This window comes from Eulemur rufifrons, chromosome 7 (genome assembly GCF_041146395.1).
Source record: "Eulemur rufifrons isolate Redbay chromosome 7, OSU_ERuf_1, whole genome shotgun sequence".
NCBI lineage: Eukaryota > Metazoa > Chordata > Mammalia > Primates > Lemuridae > Eulemur > Eulemur rufifrons.
The window spans coordinates 90,262,373-90,276,632 of NC_090989.1; the positions used below are offsets into that span (position 1 = coordinate 90,262,373).

A 14,260-nucleotide genomic window follows, 5' to 3' on the forward strand; every position below is an offset into this window, starting at 1 on the left:
TACAGTATACATAATACAGTCTTGCTCCCCCACCCCATAATACACAGACACACACACGCACACACACGGGAAATCTGGAAAGAACCTGGAAAAACTTAATAGTATTTACCTACAAATAGTAAAAGTGGATAGAGAACTTCAAATTTTTATTTCCCAAATCTTTCTGCCCTACTATTTTTTTTTTTTTTTTTTTTTTTTTTTTTTTTTTGCCATAAACAGACCTCGCTCTTCTATTAAGCCAGCGAAGTAAGAGAAGTACAGTGAAATGGCATATTCTTTTACCCTCCCGCCAGGTTCTGTCCACAGGCCCGATCTGTGCTAATGTTGTGTATTATTCACCTAAACTCTGTTTATAAGACTTTTCACACAGGTGCTGCAGATTATTTGCATACATAAGAGTTGCCTGCAGGGTTTGGGTGAATATCGCGCACTGGCTGTAGAGAAAGTACTCATCCTCCTGTGTCACAGATAATTGGCATTATTCAGGCAGGGTGGAAATGTCTCTTCTAAGACAGAGGCTCAGCTGGAAATAAAGTGAGCAAGCTGACAGTGGCAGGGGCACTTCGATGCAGGGTGTCACCTGAGAGGATAATATTCAGATTGCAGCATGGTGTGTTTACACTCTCAAACAAGTCCCGGCCTTCGTCTGCTGAGATTCAAACAAAGGTCCTTCCCTATTCAGTCGGAAAGAAGATGATGCAGATGCCATGCTGGGAAACTGAAACTCCCACAAAACATGGTTCTGTGGCTCTGTGTTCACACTCACCTATATAGGATCCCTTAGTCAGACACAGCCAGCACCTCGCCCGGGCGGCAGGCTGATCTGCAGTGGAGTCTAACATGCCCCTTTGGTCCGATTTTGTTATCTTGTAGATAGACAGGGGGTTGAAGATTTCTGTCCTCAGACTGCTTTATGTGTGAAATGGGATTATTAATAACTGCCTCTGCGTGGACACCCTCAGTGACCCTGAACTCACCACCTTAGTTCTGTTCACATATAATGTAGTTTGTGGGTATAGACGTAATACGTAAGAGTCAGTCCTTTGAAGTCAGACGGGACCAGTTTAAAATAGACTCTGCCTTCTGTTTGCTATATTACCTCCCCTACCTAGGGGAGTTATTTAACCCTTCCTGAGCCTGTATAAAATGGAAATCATAATTGTATGTTATAAGGTTATAATAGAATAGAGTTAATATATACAAAGGGATTAAAACAATGCCTGACACTTAATGAGTACTCCATATATGATGGTTTTGTGTTAATGTATCATATGAAATTACTACTGTTTGGGACTATTTGGGGCCTAAGAAAACCCAATAATTTCATATGGTTCACCCATATATTTGTATTACACATCTTTAACGGTCTGCTTATGTTGAGCCAAAATCTCCTTCTCTGTAACTTCTACCACTAGATTAAGATGCTGTCCTTAGGGACCACACAAAATGCATACAATTTCCTTTTTCCAGTTGGAACATTTCAAAAAGAATAAACAAGCAAGAAATAAGTTACCCAAGGAGAGACCATTTTCTGGTTTGTCAAACTGGGTAGAGTACAGTCTGCTGGCTGTGCCGTTACTAAGCTCTTGTCCGTCAGCTCTGGACTGCCGCGCTGCCCTCTGCTTTGTGACGATGGGGCTAAGGTCTCCCCATTTCTGCTTATCAGACTCTGTCAGTAGGAAGCAATAGATAGAGGGAGACTGCAAGGCTGGGGGAGGAAGGAGAACATGGCTTTTCCTGTTTGCTTCCTGTAAGCTGCTTGTTTATGTCTGCATCATCCTAGTGACCTCTTTGAGTACCATTGAGTACCAGAGCTCATTGCCATCTTACCTGACTTGGCTTTGCTGGTTGAACTGCCAGCTGATGATAACTGGTTCTAAGGGTCTGTCTGCACCTGCCTTAAATACCCACTATGTGCACCGCATTGTATGTTAGGCATTTTGCATGTATTATCTTATTAAATTCTCACACCAACCCTGCAAGATATGTATTCTTTTCATGTTACAGCCGAGAAAATGAGCTCAGAGCTGTTAAGTGGCTTACTCCTAGTCAAGCCAGCTGTGTCGGAGCTGAGAGTCCAGCCCTGCTCTGTCTGGCTGCATGGCATACACTCCCTCTGCCTCGAGGTGCACTCGGGGGCTCTTTCCTGTGCCACGCTCCTCTCTGTCCTTTTGTTGCTGGTTCGGCCATCTAGGAGTGCTGCTTTTCTTTGCCATGTTGGACAGCCCAGCCCAGAAGGAATGTTCTCTTGTGCTATTCAAGTTGCTTGTCTGCCAGCTGTCCCCACCCTCCATTCCACCAGCCATGGTGTGTCTTGCCCCTGCTTTCTCAGAGGCACTAGAATTTGTCTCTGTTCTGTTTGTAATGCATACAGGCCTGGGCTATTAATCATGCTGCAGGCCAGGCTGCACAGCACCTCTGGAACAATGAATGACCCAGCTCCTGCCAAAATGAGTCACGCCACGGCCATGAAGGAAACTTATCTCTCCCCGACTCTCTCCTCATCTTGTTCCTCCCTCTTCCCTTTCTCGTCTCCTGTGATCTGTCTTGCCAGTTGTAATTGGAGCATTTTCTTCTGTCTTTAAGTTCTGAAGTGTCTTTGGGACTTGCTAATGTATCCAAAGGCTTAAACAAGGCCCGTCAAGAACATTTATGGCTTTCTAGCATGGGCAGTTAAGCGTAGCCTACAAGCAGCTTTGGGTATATATGGACAGGAATATAAATGTTCCTTTTGGAAAACAGGAGAATGCCAGCAAAAAAAAAAAAAAAAAAAAAATCTTAATGATGCTATCAAATGAAGGCTTAAAGAAGCAGCATCTTCCCAGTCATGTGACTTGACAGAGGATGCACGGGTAGTTGTGCTGGTGTGACCTTTGGTTTGAAAGGAATGTTTTGGGGGATTGAGGGAAGGCTGCCGAAGAGGGGTTCTGAGATGATGTGTACTAAACAAAGGAAACATCTCTTCACTGACCCTTCCCACTTCCTGAATGTTAGGTAATCCAGGATTACCTAACAAGCGAGACCTCTGCATTTCCTTACTGTCAAAATATGCTTCCTCAAATTATTGCTGCCTATATATTATCACTTAGGAATGCTTTGGGCTGTAGTTGTGTTTCTCACATCACCAGATATCTAGAGGCAGGCATCCCAGGACTTTTTGATGTCTTCAGAAACCCAGGCTTCTAGCTTTCTGCCCTGTCATAATTAATTTGTTGGTTTATTGTCTCATGGTTGCAAGATGGATGCTGTAGCCCCAGATAATCATATTTTTAGTCAAGGCACATCCCTAACTAAGATCCTTAGCTGTAGAGGTGTCAGGATATGCAAGTGTAGCTATTCTATACTCTGAAACGGAGACAGTACAAAAAATGGGGGTTGAAAATACATGTTGGGTTAGCCAATAAACAGTACCTGCTACAACCAGATGGAGGGAAATCATAGAAGACTAAATTGGGCAGGCAGAGGTGGTCTCACCTAACAATAGAGGAAAAGGAAATTAATATTCTTGAGCCCCAGGGTGTGCCAGGTAGCGTACCTGCTGAATACATGCATGTCACAGTACCCCCGTTGTGCAGCTGAGAAAGTTAAGCTGTGAGCAGCGTTCTGCATGTAGCTAATTTAGGAACCTGGATTTAAATCCAGATCTGTCTGATTTAAAAGCCTGTTCTCTTTCTACCAATCCATGTTGCCTCTAGAAAATTCAGGCCAATTTTGTAGCATGATGCTGGGATGCCTCACTGAATCTCAGTACCTTCATTGAATTGCTAGTGCCTTCAGTCACCAGGAGACAAAGTAGGAATCTGGAGTAATTATTTTATGAGCCCCTGATAAGAAAGAACAAGGTGAATACTCAAGTCCCTACATTACGATGATAGCTAAAACAGAACTGGCCTGGGAGGCATGAGACCCAACTCTGTTTAAAACCTGGGTTGCTCTATGATCGTGCGTAAGTCACTTTCCCTTGTCTGTGAAATGAACGGTTGGATTAGATCTACAAGGACTCTACCAGCCCTAGAACACTTAGGTTTTGCTCCTTTCTCTCATGTCTCTTTCATTTGTCATTTATTCAACAATCACTTATTAATGGTCTACTATATGCCGAGCACTGTTCTGTGTACTTGGAATACATCAATCAACAAACAAAGTCCCCTGCCCTGTGGACCTTGCATTCCTGTGTGTGTGTGTGTGTGTGTGTGTGTGTGTGTGTTGGAGGCAAGGGGCACAAACAATGAACAAAACACAGTCAATGGGTGATGAGTAGGCATATGGTCAGTTCTGGGGAGGACAAATGTGCGAAAGAGGAAGAGGGACAGCAGTGCTGGGGAGGGTCCGGTGGTCCGCAGTGAGAGCACAGGAGTTGAGCAAAGACGTTACGGAGGGAGGGAGTCAGCCAGCACATGCCTGTGGAGGTGCTGCAGGCGGAGAGGACATCTAGGGCAAAGACCCAAAGGCCGAAGTGTGCCTGGGTCTTCTGAGCATTTTATTCCCCCACCTGAGGTCTGGCCTTGAGCTCTTCTTACCCCAATGCCATTGTTTCCTTTCAAATGTATTGATTTTCAAACCAGTTCAAAGCTTCCTGGGTTGGAAGGCCATTGACCTTTGACCCTGCTGTGGCAGTTAGGGGCATGGAGCCCAGACACTTCCTTCACACTTGTGCCTCATTTCACACTGCAAAAGCACTCAGTTCCCCGGCATACTGGGAAAATGGTGATAGAACTACCAAAGCCTGGAACTAGGACGGTCTTATCAAAATAGCACAGGGACCTTTGGAGCCCACCCCCCGCTTCCAGACTATTTTCACTGTGTTTCCTGTTTAATGCCTGCTGCACAGGGAGTGACATGGTGTTTTTGTCACGTTCCCAAACAAGCGTCTTTGTCTATCAACCATAAAACCCCAGGTACAACAGAGCTGGGTTTTCATTATTGCAGTTCCTGCTCCTGAGCCAACCTCGGGTAGGTGGCTGAGCCTTCCCCATCGGCTCTGGAGATGAGCTCCCTGAACAGGGCCAAGAGCGGCGGGAAGCCGCAGTCACTTGTTGGCCTATGCAAACATTGGGCTGGGCATGTTTAATGAAAACCTTTGAATACGTCTTCAAACATAACAAAGAGTAAGGACAAGAGTTGCCTTCTAGAGGCATGCAGAAAAGTTACTTGGCTTCTGAGGACAGTGCATTGTGAAGGTGCGTCCTTATTCCCAGTTAAACTGAGAACTGGCAACATTTGAAGTATCCCGCCTTGGTCCTAGTGTGAGGTTAGCATGTGCCCCAGCCTCCTGCTGTGAGGCAGATTGCGCTTCAGGAAGAAGCTAGACCCCCTAGAAAGCCCCCTCCACATTGTGCGGGCCTCTGTCCAGACGCTGAGCAGGCCTGAGTGTCACTCACAGGATATTGAGAAATTTAGTTCTAGGGAATGACTCAGCTTGAGTTTCATAGTTCTCTTCCAGTTACCTCTCTTCTTCATGTGGCCTTGGCATTAGTTTGATGGGAATAGCAGGGAAAACTTAACTTTGATCTATCTAATCCGAGTGAGAATTTCAAATAATGTACAAAATGCAAGAGGCATTTGAAAGGAGAGGAAAGTGAGAGTCTATACCAGGATGTAGGCCATTGAACCAAATTTGATATTAGGTTTTCTTACCAATCTACTGGGAAACTGAAACAGCAAGGATCTTTTGGGGGTTTCCTAACCTGGTTTTCCATCTGTTGATTTGTCCCCGCCCCCATGCAATATTTAGGGACAACTGAGTCATTGACACAGAGTGTGGGAAAAGCATATTGTTAGAGATGGAGATTGTATAGGTGGAAGTGGAGGCATTGGCCTAGAAAATTTTGATCTGAGAATAAAAGTCAGTCTGAGCATAAGAAAGAGTACAAAGCGTATAAGGATCTCTATTTTACATATTAGTCCATTTACAAGATAGAAGATATTTGTTCATCCATTCAACAAATATATTGAGCACCTCCTACTGTGCCCCACCCTGTTCTAAGCACCTGAGATACGTCAGTGAACACCACCATCAGAAAGTCTCCCTGTCCTCGTCTTACTAGGCTGAACCATATGAAATTGCTGTTTCTGTAAGTTAAAAACAACTGAATATAAATAAGACCTACTATATGATCCAGCCATTTTACCCCTAGCTATTTACTTAAAAGAAATGAAAGCATATACCCAAAATTTGTATACCAATGATTGCAGCAGCTTTACATGTAATAGTCTAAGCTGGAAACAATGCAAACATCCATTGACCAATGGATGGAAAAACAAACTCTGATATGTCCATAGAATGGAATACTACACAGCAGTGAAAAGGAGTGAAGTACTGATACATGCTGCAATGCAGATGGACCTCAAAAACATGCTAAGTGAAAGAAACTGAACACAAAGGTCATATGTTATATGACTCCATTTATATAAAACTTTGGAAGATGCAGACTAATCCATAGTGCCAGAAAGCAGGTCAGTAGTTGCCTAGGGACAGGGGAGCAGGGTTGCGGACAGGAAGGAGGGACTACAAAGGGGCAAATGGGATCTTTTGGGGGTGATGATTGTGATGACAGGTTCATAGGAGTATGCGTATGTCATGTCATACCTCACCGAATGGTACACTTTAAATACATGAAGTTTATTATATGACAATTGTAGTTCGATGATAGTGTAACATGTAGCAGCAGTTTTGTATGCTTCAGTTGATTGATAAATTTAAGTGATGAATTAACTTTCAAAACCATATATTCATTTTTCATACATTTATTGAAAACTTACCATGTGTCAGTCACCATGAATGGTATTGTCAATGAAAAGTGAATGAGGCTATTTCTTTTGTAAAGCTTAGTGGGAGAAATAGGTTTGTAAACAGACAACTGAATGACTTTCCCACAGGCAGTTCTGAAGCAATTACCAGGCTTAACCAACTTGTCCTTTGTTGATTGAATTTACGCATGCATCTGCGCCTTCCTTCTTTTCCAGAGTGACTTGTGGTCTTTGGGAATCACCGCTATCGAGATGGCAGAAGGTGCTCCCCGTAAGTACCTTCCTCTGGGGTGCAGTCTGTTGCTGGTTCTCTCTGTGGGGGCTGCAGTTTCCTTGCCAGGAGCTGCAGTTGCTTTACTTCCACGACAGCGAGCCCTGCATGCATTCAAGCTGGTGTATTTAGAAAGCAGAGCCATCTTAAATCAACCAGGAATCCATTCATTTCAGAGCTGTGTGAGAATCTTGTTTTTATGAGAAAAAAGGAAAGCAAAAGAAAGCTAACTTTGGGGAGTCTTGTCTGTTTTACAGACTCAGTGTGTAGTTTGTTCTTGAACTGCTCTTTACCTAACATAAAACTGACCAAACTCACAACACTATAAACTCCGATGTATGAACATTGAAAGCTGATTTTCACTGGGTAGGTTATGCAAACACTGTACTCAATTGCTATCAATCCTCTTAAAATACTGAAGTTTAGGAGTTTAGATTTCCCTGCTATTATTAGAGACAGAGCGGCCAGGGCTCTGGCAATCTTGAGACTCTCAAATTTTTTGAGATCTGGAGCACTGGCACTGCCAGGCGTCTCCATCAGCTCTGTGGTGGTCGTGAGCATGTGCTCACAGAGTCCCCTACAGGAAGTGGGACTGGCTGAGGCCCTGGCTGCAGCAATGGCACCGAGGCTACACCTCCCTAGGGCCACTCCTCATCACGACCAAGCGTGGCAGGGATACTGAGGCAGACCCTCTCCTGGAAGACACAGGATTCCTCTGTAGGCAACTGTCACTCAGGCAATCCCCTGTGACTTTCCGAACCTGCGTTGGACTGAAGGATGGGTTAGGACACTTCCACCTACCTTCTCCCTGCCCCCTGCACTCAGGGTCAGACTTGCATAGCAATCTGATGACTCTTCCCTCCCTGCCTGGGCCCCTTCCTATTCCTAGTCACACAGGAATTTTCTCCGGTAATATCCTTGAATGATTAATACCACCTTGGCTTCTGCTTCTCACAGGACCAGGACCAAAACAGTCCCTTTATCTGCATGACAGGTCCTTATACTCATGACTTTCACCTTCAGGTTGTCATAGTTTTCTTATTTCTCAGTCTGGAGTTGGTGGATTTCATCTGCAGCATGATTGATTTGGAGAGTTTGTTGACAAAATTGCCCTCATTGACAATGCTAATAGGCACGTATGAATCAGAAAAATAATATAGTGCAGTCTTAAAACCATATTATCATTCTTAATGAGTGGTAAATGGGGCTAAAAATAAACTTCTACCCACAGAAGCCTTTGGCTTTTAAGAAGCACGTATTCTTATTCTAGGTACAAAGAAAAAATTCTCCCAGATGTTTGAAAAGTAAACTAATAAAATATTTTGATTAAAATAAAAATGTATGAGTGCTTTCCCTATAAATGATAATGTCATGTTTACAAGTGGAGATATTTTATAACTTTGTTTTTCTGCCGAACTCTGTTTGACTTAATCCTCTGGTCTTCACGGGGCCAGTGAATTTAAAATCAACACAAAAGGAAAAGGAAACCCATGATGAAACCTGAAAAGCCATTCGGGATATCTGTAAACAGAGAGAATGGTGTTTTGGGCTAGCGTTTTGGACTTCAAGAATCTACGTAGATAACATTATGTTTGGATGAGCCTTCAGTGATTAGAAAATAGACTGTGGATTTATCAAATTTTTTAATTTTATGGCTCAAGCTTTTACTAATTAGAAATAACCATCTCCATTGTGGTTGTCATCTGATGTTGTTTACTTTGAATGATTATTTACAGCAAAGGTGACTGGTTTCTGACCCTTTAGTTTCCTTAAATATGAAGTAAAAGTATATTCATTAGAAAATGTTAACAATATCAGTTCGAAATGTGTTGTGTTTTATGAGACGCCTCTAAGTAGACATTGGCTCTTTTAGACCCTTGCCAGAGTGGAAGCGTTGGGTCTTCTGACTCCGTGCTCGCTGGTCACGTGTGACCTCAGAGACACTTGGCAGCAGCATGTGCACAGCCAAGACAGGCTTGGCCTGCGTTTGGCCTCCTGACTGGAGCTGGCCTTTGTTTTGCTCTCTTGCAGCTCTCTGTGACATGCACCCGATGAGAGCCCTCTTCCTCATCCCCCGGAATCCAGCGCCTCGGCTGAAGTCTAAGAAGTGGTGAGTTTGGTCATCAGTGTTCTGCAGATCTAAGGGTGAGGTTTTCCTGTGATTCTCTTTTGGATTAGCTCAAATCCCTAGGTCCTGCTGACAGGATGAGACTAATATATACTGAGACTTGCTGAATGACTTCCCACTTGCTGTCATTCATCTTTAAGTACATACTGAGCACCTGCTATTTGTACAGCAAGTCTTCATCCCCACACCTTCAAAGTAAGAAGCTATTAGCTAAAATGGGTAGTGGAGCCCAAGTAATAACATGGACGCTCTTTGATTTATAACCCCAAGTGATATCGTTCCTGGCAGCACAGAATATCTTATCAGAGAGAGTGATAGTGTAGAGAGTCAGCCTGTTAGATTGGCTGACTTCTCTTCTTTTCCTTAGTATAATAATACCCTTAGTGCATAAACACACCTGGTAGTATTTGAGATGATTTCTCCAGCACGTGCATGAGCATTTGTAGGGTTTTTTTTTTTTTGCTTTTTCTGTTGTTTTCTCTTTATGGCAGCAGCTACTGGCTTCTTATTTTGGGCAGCCACATAACCTTCCTTTAAATAAGCTTACTCACATTAAAAGGTGAGAATTTAAAGAAAACTACTACATGAATACTGGTATGAGTGGTATTAATAGGTGCGGCACCAATTGTGTTGATAGTAAATGACTGACTGAAGCTTGGGGAACAGAGTTCTATAGGTCAAGCCACATGTTGGACTTTTGACTTTATTGTGTACTTATACTGAGACCTTTGTATCTTATTCTATAATTCATTGCTTGCTCATTTCCCGCTATGGAAATGGTGTATCCTCTCTAATACGTTCTTGAATCTCTGATTCTTCGTGCAGTGGAGCCAATTCCTGCACCACTGTGACCTTCTCTCCTTTTCTAGAGACAAATCCAGGGCAGTGAGACCATGCAGGGACAAGACCCTTCTGCCTCCGTCCATATTCCCATGATCAGACCAGGCCTTTGACTGGGCGCTCGCGTTTCCCACGCGGCCTCCCACAGGTCCACTCTCCACCACGCGCAGAGCAGTCTTCGCTACTGCCAGTCATCTGGCGATGACACCGCAGCCCAGGAGGAACAGGAGAAAGGCACACTGCACAGAGAGGGAAGGAGACAGCCAGAAGAGAAGGCAGTTCTGAGGCCTGGGAGGGGAGAGAGCAAGCGTTGCTATTGGTAACAGGGAGGGAGAGCCTTCCCTGCTCCTCCTTCCTCTCCGGAGGGTCCCTGTGGGAAGACACGACCATTCTCTCCCCAGCAACAGCCTCCCATTGGGCACGGCTGGCACGTGGTCGCACAGCACCCCAGGCCTGCCGCCTCTCTTCTCCTTGGATCAGACTCCTGGGGACAGTGGAGGCGACAGTGACACTACAAAGCCCTCTGCTAGGTTTCTGTATGTCCTTTGTGCCAAGCCTCTCCAGGGCGCCTGCTGTATACAGTGGGCTTTACTTACCCTGCTCCTCCTCTCCCTTCACTGCTGCTGGACAGGTATTTTGAGATCTTCCACAGAGAAAGACAATCTGTCCACAGATGTGTTTTATTTGACTGTCACTATATGGCCACACACCCTGTTTTAAAAATATGTGTATTAACTGTCAGCAGTTAAAAATCTGGTGACAGAGCATGACTTTAGATTTCTGGCCTTTTTTTTTTTTTTTTTGCAAAGATGCAGCGATATTGCCCTGCTGAGTAGCTACTGCTCCCTTTTAGGACAAGAGGTTGTCCTAAAAAGGACCCTCCCCAACTCAGAAGTGGGTGTCAGCTGGTTCTGACACTTGCCTTATTTCCAGCCGAACCATGGTCTACACCAGCCCTTTGTACGACCCGCCTGGCCCCACAGAAAGTGAGTGGACAGCCCCCGCACTACCCCGTCGGTTTCCATGACCAAGCTCCAAAAACATCAACTCTGCCCTGACCTTGTTTGAGAAATACAGACTTTTGGGACAACGCAGGCTGATTTTTCTGCTGCAAATCTTTGACAGTGAGAACTGCTAATGCTGAAGGGAGGTGGAGAAGTATAGGAGCAGTGAGGCCAGGCCAGTTCCATCACATCTTGCCACCCTGTGCTCCCTTCCCTGACCCTCGAGGAAGGCTGTTCAGGAGTGTGAGTCCCACAGTGTCACACAGGGATAGGTAGGGAGTGAGTAACCGAGCGCTAGAGAGTGAGTGGGGGAAACAAAAGCCCTGATACTGGCTGGGCGCTTTCTCACCTAGATCCCAGCCTCTATAAAGGTGATTGTGCGGTCCCTGGGCACAGGATGCCAATACTTGGTACAGCTCCCATTTCTCTGCAGTAGAGCTCCACTTTTTAAGTGAAAATATTTAAGTACTTAGAGTATGTTATCTTAAAAGACCAGGTCTAGGGTGATTTAAAATAAGTTAGAGTTTGCTTTAATAGACTCTAAGGTTTGGGAAGAAATGAAACATTTTCTTTTTTTTTTTCCTTTTTTTAAAAGGAGAAGACTCCAACCCTATCCCCCACCCAGACCAAAAGAAACAAAACTCCAAAATATTCTTTTATTTCCAGTTGTTCTTTCCCTAAATAAGTTATCAGGGCAAGTGCACTGTTCTCAGTATGTCTATCAACACATGACCAAAGGGAGGTGCCTTTGCAGAGACGGGGCCATGAACTCTTTTCCTTATAAGCATTCAAGTGAGGGTCATTTTCTGCAGTATCGAGTTACAACATACCAGGCATATACTAGTCTCTCAGTGTGAATATTTATTTTCCTTGTACCTTTAAGATTAGAGAAATAAAGGCAGTAGCACTTCTCTTCCCCCTGTTGTCATGGAAGGAAGGGAAACCCCACCACTGACAGGAACCTGGCTCTTCCTTCCCCCATCAGTGCGATGAGGGAGGCAGGAGGTTAGGGCGTTACTGAATACTCAGGCAGTGCAGCCCTAATAAAGAGCCTCTGGGAGGATTATAACCTCAGTTGAATCAGAGGAAACCAAGGATGCTCTCACTCTCTGCCTCCATGTCACCACCAGCAAGTGCCCAGTGAGGCTGGGACTGTTTGCTCCTCCTGTCTCCTCTGTGTAGGTGGATTACAGCTGCATGAGTAAACCAGCTCCTTCCAGAGATGTTCTCCTCCCTCCCCTCCCGCCCTGCTCATCCACACTCACCTGCCCTTGCAAGTGTACTCAGGGCCACAGCTTCCCTCCAAGGGTTTCTGGAGACGGACAGGGATGACTTCATTCCTCTAAGAAAATGGTCAGTCTTGAGCCTTTCACATGCCCTCTAAATTTGAACAGCCCACACAGGCAAAGCAGCACTCAGTTGAGATCATTAGAAAAATATAACTTCTTCTATTAATAGATACAAGATTCCCTGGTCCAAACCACTTGTGCCCCAAATGCAGACTCGGAGGCCTGGCAAGGCTGAGTGGCGTGTCCAGGCAGAGTCCCAGTCTCCTCGCTGGGAGAGCCAGCCGGGAGCCCCAGGCCCTGCATGTACTCCAGGGCTTGCAGCCACTCCTGTTATTTTGTGAAGCATCAGTTCTGCTTCTTTCTGAGTTGTCAGGTTCTTTTGTTTTGAGATGTAACAGAGCTCTTATGTGTGTATATATGTGTTCTAAAAATAATGATAGGACAAAGCAAATATAGAAAATACTTCAAATAGACTAAATTTGCTAATAGTGGTGGGACTTTGGACTTTATTAAAATCAAAACAAAAACTACTACACAAACTTTTAAAATAAGCCTTTTTTGCACGGTCTCCTTGAAAATAACGGCCCTGTCAACTCTCCCTGCTAACCTATCCAACACTTACAAAACACTTTATTCACTCGATTCAACAGAAATGGGGAATAAACAACTTCAAATTTCTGTACCCCTGTCCTAAAGGCAGATCCTCTGTTCCTTAAACCTGGGAATGGTCAGAGTTTGCTGGGACATTGTCATCATAGTCACAGCAATAATAATGATGATACACACATATATGGCATTTGTGATACCGGGCACTTTTCTAAGTATTTTACGTGAATTAACTCATTTATCATCACCAACATTCCTTTGAGATAAGTACTAAAAAAATCCTCATTTGCAGCCAGGCAAACTGAGGCACAGAGAAGTTAAATGATTTGTCCACAGTCACACAGTTAGTAAATGATGGAGCCCAAAACAGAGAAAGAGGGTAGGGCCAATGCAGATTTTAAAGGTCAGATTGCACTAAGGGAGTCTTATGATTACCAAAAACTTTTAGCCCAACTGGCCATGATAGTTAATGTAACAATCTTTCAGGCATTTTGAATTCCTCTAACACAATTTAGTGTATAAAGAGGATAAATCTGGGGATATAAAATGTTTGGTGGCACCAGTAGTAGAATTAGTGCCCTCAGAATGAATATAAGCACCAGTCATTGGCATTTATCTCTCCATGCCAACCCTTGGGAAATTAGTATTACTAACCTTAGGGTTTTATTTTTAAAGAAACAGAACTAAATTACCATTAGAGATTCGAGCAATGTAGTTATATACATGTACTTTGAACCTGTTAGAACACTCAGAAAACAGTCACGTAATATTCAACATAGGTGAAGTGTTTTCACTTTTAATTAAATGTGTAATTAAGCATATTGATTTTTTGGTCACACTAACTTAAATAAGAGACGATGAATCCTTTGAAGACTTAAGTAAGCATAATTTTCTCCTCAAACGATACCATTTGAAGAGGAATACATTACCTACGGGATACATTACCCACTGTATAGTTCTGCACATCTAGGCCCAAAGTTATTCTCTTGAATTTCTCTTGAGGTTCTCTTTTAGCAGAAGGAAGACTGGAAAGACAGCTCTGTTTGATAGCTGATTTTATTAACCCTTAAACACTGTTCCATCCTAGAGATCTGGAGATTCCTCTGGGTTTTTATTAGATGTCAGTAACAGGGAATGGAAAAATCAGGCTATTGAGTCTGGATCTCATTTTTAAGTTAGATGTGATTTCTTTTATTTATCATCCTCTAATTAATAGTTGAGCACTTTATATAAAAAAATGAGCACTTCCCTCTAGTTGCCAGCCAGAAAAAAGAGAATTGGCATTTGCATTCCTTGTGAATATTTAATAGCTTCTGTCTTAATTTGGTTTTGTTTTCATCTTTTTCATACTGGTTTTCCTACCTAGAAAAGC

The 14,260-nt window shown here is 43.7% G+C and overlaps 1 protein-coding gene across 8 annotated transcripts in view; it reads left to right on the top strand.

Moving 5' to 3' along the window:
- The window catches only part of TNIK (TRAF2 and NCK interacting kinase), a 365,195-nt gene that overhangs the window by 250,304 nt on the left and 100,631 nt on the right, over positions 1-14,260 (top strand). For all 8 annotated transcript variants that reach the window (XM_069475279.1, XM_069475280.1, XM_069475283.1 and 5 more), the window contains exons 8-9: positions 6,967-7,021; positions 9,053-9,131. In XM_069475279.1, coding sequence (XP_069331380.1) covers positions 6,967-7,021; positions 9,053-9,131 — 134 coding nt within the window. The remainder of the gene's footprint in view (positions 1-6,966; positions 7,022-9,052; positions 9,132-14,260) is intronic.